Source organism: Ursus arctos, unplaced genomic scaffold (genome assembly GCF_023065955.2).
Source record: "Ursus arctos isolate Adak ecotype North America unplaced genomic scaffold, UrsArc2.0 scaffold_21, whole genome shotgun sequence".
Lineage (NCBI taxonomy): Eukaryota > Metazoa > Chordata > Mammalia > Carnivora > Ursidae > Ursus > Ursus arctos.
In genome coordinates this window covers 14,596,252-14,610,898 of record NW_026622886.1, presented here as the reverse complement: position 1 = coordinate 14,610,898, position 14,647 = coordinate 14,596,252, and the positions used below count along the sequence as shown (strand labels likewise).

General features: G+C 40.0%; 1 protein-coding gene across 3 annotated transcripts in view; it reads right to left on the bottom strand.

The window, feature by feature from the left end:
• Positions 1-8,237, bottom strand: part of BLTP3B (bridge-like lipid transfer protein family member 3B) — a 104,146-nt gene extending 95,909 nt beyond the window's left edge. Inside the window, exons 1-2 of one of the 3 annotated variants that reach the window (XM_044384491.3) lie at positions 1,608-8,196; positions 887-979 (exon numbers count right to left, since the gene is read on the bottom strand). Coding sequence is in view for 1 of the 3 variants with exons in the window: in XM_048217782.2 (XP_048073739.1) it covers positions 7,909-7,952 (44 nt within the window). In the remaining 2 variants the exon portion in view is untranslated. Of the gene's footprint in view, positions 1-886; positions 980-1,607 lie in introns of all 3 variants that reach the window. The other 2 variants (XM_048217782.2, XM_026499831.4) reach the window with 2 other exon arrangements.
• Between the last annotated feature and the right edge of the window lie 6,410 nt (positions 8,238-14,647).

Genomic DNA, 14,647 nt, shown 5'->3' with positions numbered 1-14,647 from the left:
TCCCCCACTGACCTTGGGGAACCAGCTTGAGGATTCTCTCCCTCTCCCTCTGCCCTCCTCCCACTCGTGTGTCTACACTCTCGCTCTCTCTCTAGGGTAAATACAGATATCTTTTTAAATTTTAAAAAAGTAGAGTATCCCTAACTTCTCTAAATAACCACTTTAAATATTCCCTTGGTATGCATGCCACTGTTCAAGCAAAGAGATTTAATAACTATCCATTTTATATCACATAAACTGTTGTTTATGTATTTTTATTTCATTACTTCTTTACAGTTTCTCTGGACTTAGACCATCTCTGTCTCAGTGTCTCTACTTCCATTAAAGTTGCATATGGTACTTTGTGCCTATCTCTTAAGACCTACATTTTATCCTGATATCTAATTATCTACCATACGGTTTTCAGAAGGCATTTATAGTTCTTAAGTTCATTTATATATCTTATAGATCTTCTGTAAGTATTGGTGGAAAGGATAAATGATTTATCAATGGGAATAATCATACTTATAATACTCCTTAAAGATAATATAAATCTTAGATTTATAATGTCCCTTTTTATAGTATAGTTCATTTATATATAAATTCCATCACAGCAGAAGAAAACTTTGGAAAAGGAACTGAATTTAATATCTAACAACATAGTTTCAGCAAATTTTTAAACGACTGAATTTTCTGGTATTTTTAAGTTTCTCTCTAAATATTAATTCCTAACAATAAAATTACAAACAAAAGGTTTAACAAACAGACAACAGTAGAGGTAAACAACACTTGATGTCATGCTAGCAGTGGCAAAAAGAAGCCGGAGAGCTCTCTCTTAATGGTATTTTTGGGTAGAAAAGAGTACATACACATACAGCTAAAATTAAGTCTTAAAGAAGGGACTCACCTAGAGATTCAAAATTTATGTGTAACATTCATTTTGGCTGGGAGAAGTTTCAAAATAAGTCAATGAATTATCAGACTAAAGTAAATCTAATGTCTGAAAAAAAAAAAACAATAACTATTATATCCTGAATCATATTTGCTGCAGCTCTCAATTTTGTTTTAATAACTTGGTCCTGATGTGATAACTGCTCATATGTCACTCATGGAAACAGTCATAAAGTTACACCTATAACTTACATTTAATCTGAGCTCCAGTCACTAATAACAACTAGTTAAATGCCAATATTTAACAGAAATATTAAATTATTCATCCTAATATATGCAAAATAATGTGCAGCGTTTAGAACATATATAACTGATAAGAGATCTACTAAGGAAATATTTAGATTGGCAACTGCAGTATTAAGGCAAAGTGTAATATTGCAAAAAAATTATACAAGTATAAAGAAAAGGAGAAATTGTGCTTTCCCAACTTCACAGAATTGCTAAGTCAGAAGGCTATGTTTCCCAAGCTTCAGAGGACTACAGAGTCAAAGGATTTCCATATAATAAAAGAATCTCCTAAGGGATACTGCAACAGGATGGTGAAATACCACGAAAGAGTAGTAAGACTGAAATTTTATAATAAATAAATGCTGAAAATAGAGTAAAAGAAAAGCAAACTGTTAGGTAGGTACAATAGCCGGAGTAGGCAGCATTGAATAATCATATTAAAAAAGTACTGGTGGGGCGCCTGGGTGGCACAGCGGTCAAGCGTCTGCCTTCGGCTCAGGGCGTGATCCCGGCATTATGGGATTGAGACCCACATCAGGCTCCTCTGCTGGGAGCCTGTTTCTTCCTCTCCCACTCCCCCTGCTTGTGTTCCCTCTCTCGCTGGCTGTCTCTATCTCTGTCAAATAAATAAATAAAATCTTTAAAAAAAAAAAAAAGGTAAATTCCACTGAGGGCAGGGATTCTTGCCACAGCACTATGGACTGGTGCATGGTACAAAGTAGCAATCAGTAAACAGTTGTTAAATAAATGTTATGTATCTAGTGTCAAAATCAACAGTTTTGGGGGGTTATTTTAAAAAGAATACTGTCAATTTAAGTAACTAAAAATTACTTTTAAAGAATTCCCAAATTTACAAAAGTAAATTTATCTCTATTCCTAAAAGGTAATAATTAACTTGATTTTTTCCCAGTTGCCCAACCCAAGTAAATCAAAATCTCACAAACTTCATATGGCAGTATATTCCTAGAAATAGGTTACATTTAGTGATCCTACTCATGCTTGCTATGCCACAATAGGAATAACTGAAGTTTCCCAAGAGCTGAGATCATGTCTTACCCATCTTTGTATCTCCAATGTCCAGTGGTCAAGAACCTGATAAACATAAACTCTCAAAATTATTTATTGAGCTTTACCATAAAAGTGAAAGATTAAGTAATTAGCCTATCAAAAATTATACAAAATTATCATTTGAAAAAATAATTCCTGGCGGTCTAAATCATATTGTGTTTCCTTTTAAGAATGTTTAATTCAGGAATGATTATAGACCTAGTCATTACAAGGCCCCACAAGGTCTGGCCCGGTTTTCTCTTTGATCTCATCTTCCTCTACTTACTTCACTCCTCACTCCAGAAGATTATATGCACCTTAACTTCTCTTCAGCAATTTAGTTCCATGGTCTTAATGGATACCTTGCCCTAAATTAGGCCTAATTCTCCTTTGAAATTTTAAACTTTAATACTTTTAGACAAAACTTCCAATCCTTCCAGTTCTCTCATTTGTTTTTCTCAATTGCTCTCCCACTCAGATAAAATTTCCAATCCTTTGATGGTTCTTTCCAGCCTATCAGCTGCTGTTCCCCCCTTTTCTTCCTTGCAAAGGGTAAACTATTCCATGAATACACCATGAGGCACCCTAAACTCTCTATCACTTTGCCATTCAGTCACAAGACCTGGCAAGTGTTCAACCATTTCTAATCTCCCTAACAAATATTCCAAATATCCAACAGTCTTCTCAAGCCACCCTCCCTATTTTTTCCTTCAGGTTAGGGACCATATCTTGTTGAGACTGTCAAGTGGTTTCTCCTACCTAGATCATTAAAACTGGCCTGGATCCGATCCTTTTCCAAGTATGGTCCCCTAACCTTCCATAAATTCTGCAGGATGATATCTTTACAGTACATTACTTTTCTATTTAAGTTAATCAGAGACCCTCTGTAGACTTTACATTTCTACCACAGTGACTGCTCCTGAACCCTGGATTCCAAAACCAAACTGATAACCAAGCATCTTTAAAGATCATGTCCCTCTTCTGTCTGGAATTCCTTATAAGCAGTCACCTCCCGAGATGAAGTTCAATTTCTTTAATGTAGCAAATGAGGCCCTCTGCAATCTAATTTAGTTCAGTGCCTATTAAAGACACCAAATGGAAGAGCAAGCCACACTCAAAACAGTTCTCCCTATGACCATATCTTTGCTTTAGGACCTTTTGCCATTGTTAACTGATCCATGTTGGTAAGCAGAACTGGACCAAACAGGTTCTCTCCCCCAGGAATCTCAAAATTGATAGGAAAGACCACAGACTGGGAGTTGTGAGAGGTGGAAGCAGTGGTTCTCGACCAAGAGAGATTTTACTCTCAGGGGACATTTGGCAATACCTGGAGCGCTACCGGCATCTAGTGGGTAGAGACCAGAGATGCTGCTAAACATCCCACAAACACAGAGCAGGGCTTCACAATAAAGAATTATCTTGTCCAGGGGTGCCTGGGTGGCATAGCGGTTAAGCGTCTGCCTTCAGCTCGGGGCGTGATCCCGGCGTTATGGGATCGAGCCCCACATCAGGCTCCTCCGCTAGGAGCCTGCTTCTTCCTCTCCCACTCCCCCTGCTTGTGTTCCCTCTCTCGCTGGCTGTCTCTATCTCTGTCAAATAAATAAATAAAATCTTTAAAAAAAAAAAAAAAGAATTATCTTGTCCAATGAGGTTTTAGGAGGTGGTTAGGTCCTGCCCTTCCCCAGACTTGGTGACCCACCCCAACAGCTTTATCACATTTCTCCTATTACCTAAGTTAAACAGAGATTTTTGTTGTTTGCAGACAAAATAACCTTAAGTAGCACAGTACCCTAGTTCAATCGTCTGACATGCTTGTATACTTCAAACCAGTTTCTCAATCTCAAAACTACTAACATGAGGGCAATATAATTACTTGTTGTGGCAGACTGTGCTGTGTACGCAGCATGTTTAGCAGCATTCCTAGCCTCTGTCCCCGCCCCACAAGTTGTGACAATTGGAAATGTACCCAGACGTTGCCAAACGTCCCCTAAGGGGCAAAATCACCTCTGATGGAAAAACCAGGATTTTAAACTATACAAAGACTCCACCCAGGTGTGGTGAATGTCTGTCCTGCCAGCTCCCACCTCTAGTTAACCCTGCATCCAGCATAGTATGTACGAGCCAAAGGGAAAGCATAGGGGGAAGGGAAGAGGAAGCACTTGTATCTGAATCTTTCTTACTCCTTTTCAGGTCCTGGCTTAAATATACTCTATCTTCCACTTTCTATTTTCCTCCTCTTCTCCTTTGCTCCAGCACACAAGTACAAATGCCACAGTAACATGAGGCCTTGAAAGGTAGCTCCTGTTCTTATTTCCTTTCTTACATTTGTTTTAACTTTTCTTTAGAACTCTCCATTCCTTTGTGAAAAAATACTCTCCTGGAGAAGACTCCAAAACATATTCTGTGCTGGTTATAGTATGAAAGATTAGAGTAATTTCTCTTCAAAGGCTTTTCCTGTTTCACTTCTCTTAAAATGTAAGTAGTCCAACCCCCACCCTCACCACACACACACTCCCTTCACCCTCTTGCCCTGCCCCCTTGCCCAATCCACCCAGCTCTGCTCCCTCTCTCTCCCTCCCTCCCTGTTCAGTTTCAGATCAGTTCCAAGTACGCAAACTATTTTTATTAATAATGCAACAGATGCTTAGGATACAAACTAAACAACAATTAGGCAGGGAACAAGTATACAGATTTACACTTCTCAAATAGTTCAGCATTTACTTAAAGTGCTAATCTCTTAAGAATTTCTTTTATACTTTTCCACTACACCAGTTTCTCAAGCCCCTATACCTGCCTAACACTGGTTTTAATGTTACAATTGCACCATACTTCAACCTCAAGGCTCAGAGTAAGCATTCTCTTACTCCTGTTGGTTCCTATAAAGTCTTCTTCCTTACTGGAAGACCCCCATATAGAAAGGGTCATTTTCCTAGTCTTTCCTTTACAAGACAACAAGGCTCATTTATTCAATGATTCAGTTACTTTCCTAAAACCACAGGGAAACTGGTCATACCCAATATCTGTGATAATACTGGTGGCATATAGTCTTCCCTCAGTTAAGAAAATGTGAGGGAAAGTCAACCCTTTGGTGCCATTCATTAAAAAAAAAAATAGTTGTTGAGTGCCTACATTATGCTTGACTCAAAACAAAATCCCTGCCATCATGTAGTTTACATTCAAGTGAAGAAGACAACAAGCAGAGAAGGATGAAGAGGGTTGTCAGGTAAGGCCTCCTTTGAGGTGTCATGAGTGGCATCCACTGGCCGTAAGAAATGTCTATTATTGCAAGATAATGTGTTCTAAGTATTTCCTGTTAAAAATTACTAAATTGTCCTCCAGATGATTACTGCAGTATAGAGACATCTTTATTACTGGATAATTTGTAAAATTAAGCTTAACCCCAGGTAATTTCAAAAGTTCACCCTTACTTCAATAACTGTAATTTATCACAACACCCACCTTGTTTCATCTATTGTTGTCCTTTACATTTATAAATAACTATTTTTCTTAGGAGCTGACAGCAATAACAGTAAGATTAATATATTAACCAAGAATATGAATTTGACACTCTTCAATCACCTGAGTTGTTTTGAAATATGAAATAACTAAAGATTCTAGTGTTTTCAAAAACTCACCTCTATACTCAGCCATAAAAAAGAATGAGATCTTGCCATTTGCAACAACATGGATGGACCTACCAGGTTTTATGCTGAGTGAAATAAGTCACACAGAGAAAGACAAATACCATATGATTTCACTTATATATGGAATCTAAAGGAGGAAACAAACAAAAAGCAGAAACAGATTCATAAATACAAACAAACTCATGGTTGGCAGAGTGAACGGTGAGGAATGGTCAAAATGGGTGAAGGAAAGTGAGAGGTAAAGGTTTCCAGTATGTAATGATTAAGTCACAGGGATGAAAGGTACAGCATTAGGGAATTCAGACAATGGTACTGTAATAGCATTGTATGGTGACAGTTGGTAGCTACACTTCTGGTGAGCACAGTATAACCCATAGAGCTGTTAAATTACTATGTTACAGACCTGAAACTAATGTTCACATTGTGTAACAACTGTAAGTCAATAGAAAGCAAGCAAGCAAGCAAACAAGCATACCAATGGCCAAAGGTGCAAAAACAAAAATCCTCATTACTATTTACCACAAAGGTATTAGAAATCATACAGATTAAAAACTACTCCTAAGGACTCAATTCTGAATATGTAGTTGTGGTCTCTTTTGTGAAATAAGTCATCACCTTTGCTATTAATTTTTAAGAGTCTTTCCCAAATGAAGTTCTACAAGAGAATTAAACTAACACCCTAAGGCAATCATTGACTGAATTACTTTCCACCCAAGCATTTGGAATGGAACTAGTCATATACCATCATCCTCGGAAGAAAAACAGTCAAATCGTTTTCTTTAGGTCTCAATTTTCTTACGGAATGGAGTATGAGAGAGGCGAGAGGACCATTGATTAAGTCAGATATTACCTAAATAATAATTAAAAAGATAAATTTTTTTTCCAAAATAAGATAATTCAGTATTGGACCATATATTAAATATTAAAACTTTCCAATTGGTGATATTAAGAAATGTATATTCATAAATGCTGCTATAATTTGCTACTTTTTTAAAAAGATGTTATAGCTTAATGTTTTAAGTTTAGATAATATTTGCTGATTCACAGAAATATTGATTTTGTTCCCCAATGTACAACCTGCGGTACTCAATGATCTGGAGAATAAGGAAATGTTTTTACCATATAAACATACCAGTATACCCAAGTTTTTTCCTAATATCATTAACTTACAAAAACCAGAGAAAAGGGTCATAACCAAGTGCTTTGAATTCGCTGTTAACAAGTCGGAAACAAGATCCCACATTTAGCCTGTCTTGAGACAAATATGGAGAAGTCAGAAGTAACAAACTGCCAGCTTTACTGAGTCATGTTTCTGACTAAACCGCGTTATGAAATGGAAAGAATGACAAGTATTGTGTTTATCACCACAGATGTTGACTACCTTAATTTATGGATCTCAAATTTTAAAAAGCAAAAAACTGTTTTGCCAGAATGATGTGGAACTATAACGACTCCAGAAAGAACTTGCCAAAGCTGGGAACTCTGGCTATTTACCTAAAACAAATCCTAACTGTGCAAACAGGCACACCCTCTAATGCATCAAAGTGGGAACGGCGAGGTGGAGGTGAGTTCAGAAAATAACAAGGTTAACATTTCACGGAGAAGATAAGCCTCGGCCCTAAGAGTCCACACTGCTCCAAATGCCCTCGGTTAGCGGAACCGCTCTGATCCGAACCGAGGCAAGCACGGAGCTCGGATTCACCCTGCCACATAAACCATCCCCAGCCTCCGCAAAGGACCGCCCAAGCGGGGTCGCCGGGACGCCCCCAGACGCCGCGTCGGGGAGCGATCTCAGCGCGCTTCCTCCCCCCGCCACCCTCCGCGCTGCTCCGCGAGCCGGCTGGGGGAGAACCCGTCCAGGGGGCCGACTCTTGAGGCCAGAGCCGGAAGCCACAGGCGACGGGAGACCCGGGCCGCGACCCCTGCCCCTGCTAGACCTGGCAGCCCGAGTCGCCTTCCGCACGGCTGCCAGTCCCTCCGCCCCCGAGGCTGCAAGCAGCCTCCCGGGCGAGCTAGGGCGGAGGCGGACTGGCCTCCCACGCCCGAGGCTCTAGCTGACCTGGAGAGGTGCTTCAGGATCTGTTTCTTGATGAGCCCAGCCATGGTGCCGCGGCAGGAGGCGTCGCGCTCTCTCCGCGTTTCTCCCTGCCTCCTCTCTTCGTGGCCTCCTCCTCGTTGTCCGGACTAACCCGGCCGGAGGAGAGTCGCCTGAGCGCTCACGCCCGGGAGAGACCGGAGGCCCCGGCCGAGGCCACAGCCGCCGCCGCTGCTGCCGAGGACCCGGCGCATCGCTCTCAAGCCGCCGTGGCCGCCGCCGGCGCCATCTTGGCTGCAGCATCACCTAAGAGACCTGGGGGAGGGCGGGGCGGCGCGGACTCGGCGTGGGGCGGGGCAACGCAGGCTCCGACCCGCGCGGGAGGTGTGCTTCCCCGCCACCCTTGTCCCGGACCGTGGCGTGTCCTTCGCCGCCCTGGCGCTGCTGGGTGCTTTGATTCCCAATCCCAGGACCTTCTTGTGCTTTGTAATCCTCTCTCTCCACTCTGGTCTTGTTCCGATGTCCATCACTGAGTGCTCCTTCCACATCCTACTTGTTTTTCATTTTTCAAAATTTGCTGCACAAACTGCCCTGCTTGCTTTGCTCCCTACTTCAGCTTTCTTTATATTTTTGCCTCAATTTCTTCTCCTTTTCTAAGATATGCTGCTCCCCCATCGCCACCAAGTGCTAAGATTTAATCTTTCCTCTGGTGATTGCAATCCTAAGGGAAGTGGAAGTTGACAACGTGTCTTAAAAGAGTCCAGGACCTGGGAATTAGAAGTCCTAAACTCAAGTCCTGGCTGTATTGTATTCTAGCTGTGTTAACCTCTAGAAAATAATGTCCTTAGTTTTAGCCTATGAAATAGGTTAATAATGTATTCTTTACCCACTTCTGTAAGTTGTTGTAGCTAAGGAAATAAGAATGTAAAATTTCACTTGAAAGGTTCTATAAAAAAGGAAGGAAATTCTTGAAATAGAACTATTACAGCTTGAAGCTCCACCTCACCCAGCCCCAAACCAACATTTTCAGAGGTGAAAATGACCACCCAATGATGTCTAAAGGAGGAAAAGAAATTACAGTACCTCTGAGGGATGTATCAGGAAGACTGTGGTTATGGGTGGGAGAGAGGAGGTAGTTCACATATAGTCCAACAATCTGGCTCTTTTTGTAGAAAGGAAAGTTGATAGTGCTTTAACTTCTCACTTACCATTCTTCATGCACTATAAGTTAGGCACTATTCAAATATCTAGGGTTGCCTAAATAAAAACAAAAACCTGTTCTGTCATCAAAGAGTTCACAGCTTAGCAAGGAAGGTAGTCTCTTAGTGCTAAGACCTTGAACTATGTCATTAGACTCTGGGTCAAATGCTACCTCAGCCATTTTGTGGCTGGGTAAACTTGGGCAAGTTATTTAATCTGTCAGCCTCAGGTACCTCACCTACTGGAGATAATAGTTTCTAACTCAGAATTTTGTGAGGTCTAAGTGAGATTATTCATATAAAGTTTTCAACAAAGTGCTCTTAATAAATGCTATTATTATCATTAGCATTGTTGAAAACAGACGCCAATTGTTATGAGAACACAAAGGAAGGAGTGATTCGTTCTACCTTAAGTCAAAGACAGATTTACAGTGGAAATGTTATTTCAAAGAGACTAAATCAGCTAAATGTGTTACTAGAACTGACCTTAAAGTCCAAGATTTGGATATAAAACCTAGCTCTGCAGGTTTTTAGCTATGTGATCATAAGAAAATCATAGAACCTCTCAGCCTCCATGATGGTTGTTGTAAGGATTAACCAAGCTAATGAAGGTTAGGTAAGTACTTAAGAGAGTGCCAGACAATAGCATGGAAGCTATTATTATTAATTCACCAGCCAGAAGAAGATGTTCCTGGCAGGTGGAATTGTCAAAGTTCATGGCTTATAAAGTGGCCTAATGTTGTGACTAGAACAAAACATGGATTCCTTTTCAGGGTAGTAAGTTTTAAAGAATCTCACGGCTTAGTAATTATAGTTGAGGAATAGTTTTTTTTTTAAAACTCAACTGAGCAAATCTGAAAATTAAATTGGCTTTATTAAGCAATTCATGAATTTGAGATCATCCCACATAGCGAATAGAGGGGAGCTCCCAAGAAAGGAGTTGTGCAAAATGGAAAGTATTTATAGGAAGGAATTTACAGGAAGTTATTAGCTTAAAAAGAAAGAGAGAAAAGATTTTTTCACGCAAGGGGCAAGGTCAACTTCCTTTAGAGGGAAAGGCCAAGGTGGATTACCTTATCCTTTGTGGGGAGCATGCCTCGGATGAGGAGGGACCATGTGATAGATTACCTCATTGGTGCACACCAGAAAATTCCAGGCTCATTGGCTTAAAACTCCACACCTAGAGAGGTTGAAACTGCAAAACTGCAATTAAGTCTCGGTTTCCTGTGGGCAACTGACTCTACCCTGAGCCCGTAGATTTTACTGGTTTTTACCAATATCTTTTTACTGAGAAAATACATTTTCAATTTTTCTCTCTGTGGTTTAGGGGAACATATGTCAAAACCACTATAAAATCAGTGTTTTAAATTAATTTACATTTTTCTTTTTTTTTAAGATTTTATTTACTTATTTGAGACAGAGAGTATGAGGGGCAAAGGGAGAGGGACAAGCAGACTCCCTGCTGATCAGGGAGCCTGACACAGGGCTCAATCCCAGGACCCTGAGATCATAACTTGGACCAAAGTCAGTTGCTTAACCAACTGAGCCACCCTGGTGCCCCTTTACATTTTTCTTAATTGTTATTTAATTATCAAAGTATAATTTCCAAAAAGTTAACAACATGACTGTCTTACAGATTTTTAATGAATGCGCACCAGAGATCTATCAACTCATATTAATGCAAAAGCCAACAAAATAGGATATAGAGCTAGTTTACTCATTAAAGTGACTTAAATAAATCTGTTGCACTTGTTTATTATGTACTCACAGCAGAGTCATATTTTTAATTCTTTTAAAATTATATAAGCAGAAGGAGTTAAGGGTCCCTGGAAAAAGACAGACATCACTCCCTTCACATAAGAAAAGTCATTTTAGCGGGCACGTGGGTGGCTCAGTCTTTTAAGCATCTGACTCGTAATCTCAGGTGAGGTCTTGATCTCAGGGTCCTGAGTTCAAGCCCTTCACTGACCTCCATCTACTAGAAAGAAGGAAAGAAAGAAAGAAAGAAAGAAAGAAAGAAAGAAAGAAAGAAAGAAAGAAAGAAAGAAAGAAAGAAAGAAAGAATCATTTTAGGCCCCCAGCCATCTTCTGAAAGAATGTGAGAACAAATAGCCACTATTAGGCAAGGAGATAGCCTAATCATATTCAAAAGTGAAGACTGACTCTCTTTCTCTCAAATAAATAAATTAAATCTTAAAAACAACAACAAAAACAAACCAAAGGTTTGTTAGATGTCGATTAAGTGTCTGACTCTTGATTTTGGCTCAGGTCACGATCTCAGGGCCATGAGATGGAACCCTGCATTAGTCTCCTGCTCAGCAGGGAGTCCGCTTGAGATTGTCTCCCTCTCCCTCTGCCCCTTCCTGCACATGGCTCTCTCTCTTTCTCTCAAGTAAATAAATAAATAAATAAAATCTTAAAAAATTAAAAATTAAAAAAAATGAAAAAGTAAAGATTCACCTGATTCATACACTTGAGTCATCTTTGCACGCTCTAAGCTCCTTTGAGCACCTGTACACCAGACCAAGTACAGCCAGAGCATTGATGATGCTGACCCTTGCCTCCCTTTACACTTTGACCTGAAAATCTTAAAATAACCTTTTATAACCTTAAAATAACTTTTGCTCCAATTCCATTCAATATTCCCCATTGCACAAGCCCCTTCGTGGATATGTATGTACACTTAGCTTACAAATTCCCCAATTTTGTTGTTCAGAGACACTGCTTTGGGAAAGATCCCTGGTGTTCTCCTTCAGTTGTTGTTAAGTAAAACGTTTCCTTTCCTATTTTTTGGCCTGATTGCCTCTTTTGGCTCAACACCTACCAAGAGGCAAACCCAGTTTCACGTAACAATTATACACTGCCAAAATATATATGTTATATGAAAAGTGTTAGAAAACCATAAGCACCAAATGAAGTCATTTATGCTAGGCCACGTCACAAAACTGATACTCAATAACTAACCTAATTAAAGTTTCAACCTCCCTCGGAAATGCAGTCTTAACTGTTAGGAGTTTTTTGATCAGCACCAATGAGGTAATCTGTCACAAGGGCCCTCTCCATTTTCCCAAAAGTTACATGAGGTAATCCACCTAATAAGACCCCATGCCCCTCCCCTTCAGGACACTTGACCCTGCCTAAAACGATCCTTTCTTTTCCTTCGCTAATAACTTCTTGCCCCACGCTTCTTCCTATAAAAACCTTCCATTTCTGTACAAGTCCTCTCCCTGGAGTTCCCCTCTAGTTGCTGGATTAGATGCTGCCTGTTTTATGAATCTTTCAGGAAAGCCAATTTTTGGCGGGGGGGAAGCCAATTAAATCTTCAAATTTACTCAGTTGAATTGTATTTTAACAAAAGTAATACAGGCTTGAGATTACTTGTGCTAAAATCTGGTAGGGAAGAGTGCATGGTGTGAAGGCAATTAGACTCCGAATTTTTACTGAATAGTCTTGCGCTGAAAGTTGGCTCATACTGGCTCATGAGAACCAATTATCTGCATCTTTTCCGAGTTTGGTGACTTCAGGATAGCTGGAAATCAGCCATTGTGACAGTATTTATAACACAGAAAATGGTAAGCCCTACAAATCAGGCCTCCCCCCCACCAGAGATCTGGTTGTTGAACATTTACCAGCACACACTGTAAGATGGGCTGAAGGGGGGATGAGATTGCAAATGTGTATGGACATTATTTCTGATTTAGAAAAATATTTGCTGATAATTATGCTAGCAGTACAGAAGACAGAGCAGAATGAGAGGAGAACAGAGGCAGAAAGGACATTGAGAAGGCAGTGGCATTATTTCACGTGAGAGATAAGGCAGTATCAGTAGAGTGGAAAGGCCAAGGGCAGATTCGAGAGAGTAAGTGAGGGATTGGTGTTGAAGATAATTGAGGTATCTAACTTGGGGCTTGGGACACACCATTAATATAGATAAGTAATTAGGTGGAACAAGACATTTTGGAGAAAAAATTCAGTTTTGTATATGTTGCTATTAAAGTTATCTTAGGATACTTGGGTAGAAACATTCAGTTTACAGTTGAGGGTGGAAATTCTGCTTTAGGATTTATCATTCTTTAATGGCAGCTGAAACCAAGAACAAAAATGATCTTGATCAAGGAGCATGTAAATGTTGAGGAAAGCCAAAAGAGAAGCTTAAATGAGAAAGGGCTGATAACCAGAAGGAAAGAGCATATTTTAAAAGATGAGAGATGAATAGAAATGATGGAAGCTCTATGATGTAAGTTTTATAAAACATTCTTTACATGTTCGTAGTGAGAGATCTTATCAATTTAAAAATAAGAGAAAATACAATGACTAAAATTGGACATAATTAACTTTGGACATTCAATGACTTTTTGATACAAAGGATATAAACAACAGAATAGAGTGCCTGATTTCAAGGAGTTTGCCATCTGTGCAAGTTAAGAGACTGATTATATGGGGTGGCTGGCTCAGTCGATGGAACATGTGACTCTTGATCTTGGGGTTGTGAGTTCCAGCCTCACCCTGGGTGTAAAGATTACTTAAATAAAATCTTTAAAAAAGGAGAATGATTATATGACAAAAAGATGATAATGATGATATGATTACTACCACCAGGTACTTGGCTTTTGTCATTTACTCTTCATAAAACAATTCTGCAAGGGAGTGTTATTAATATTACTCTACTTTACAGATGAGGAAACTAAGGCATGGAGAGATGAACTATCCTGTCCACAGCATCTAGTAAGAGCCAGCATTTGGCCCAGGAGTTTGAATGCAGAGACTGCACTATTAATCAGTCTTTGATTTCAATAATAGCTCATAAATTTAAAGATTAAGTTAGTCAATATACGTATAAACGTCTTAGAAAGTTTATTCTCAGGTATTAAGCACTTTGTGTTAAACATTATCATCTTCATCGGGCAAGGTTACACAGCCATTTTGTGGTGGAGTGTGAATTCTAATACAAAATTCATTCTCTAATCCATTATTATATACAGGAGTTAGCCCGGGGCATTACAAGAACACATAGGAGCTCCTAAATTTAAGAGCAGAGAGGACAGAGTAGCGTGAGATGTCAAGAAACCTTTTTAGATAGGAACGACGGAGCTGTGTTATGAAGTACAAGTAGGCAGGGGAAGAATATGAATGAGTAGAAAAGCAAGACAGTTGACGGAACAGCATGTTTGTATTGAAGGGTGGTTGGACCCTACAGTCAAATCGGCATTGTCGGGAATGAGGCTGAAGAGACTTCATATCCAATTCCATGCTGTGTATGGTTTTGCACTTTATTCCTTAGGAAATGTCACTGAACAATACTACTAGAGAACACACACAGGTACAAAGCTATAGGTTCACTACAGGGATTAGAAGAAACTTGTAGGAGCGAGTCAATATGCGAAGTAGAGGACAAATACGCAGTGCAATGGGCGAAAAAGCACTGAGCCATTTCCACCCTTGTTGGATCTCGCCCTGACGTAAACCGGCTAGGCTGAGAACTGCACAACTACCTGACCCGCAGGCAGGGAGCGCAGTCTCCGGCTTCCGGCGTCCTCAGTTGCTAAGGGAGACCGGAAGCGCCC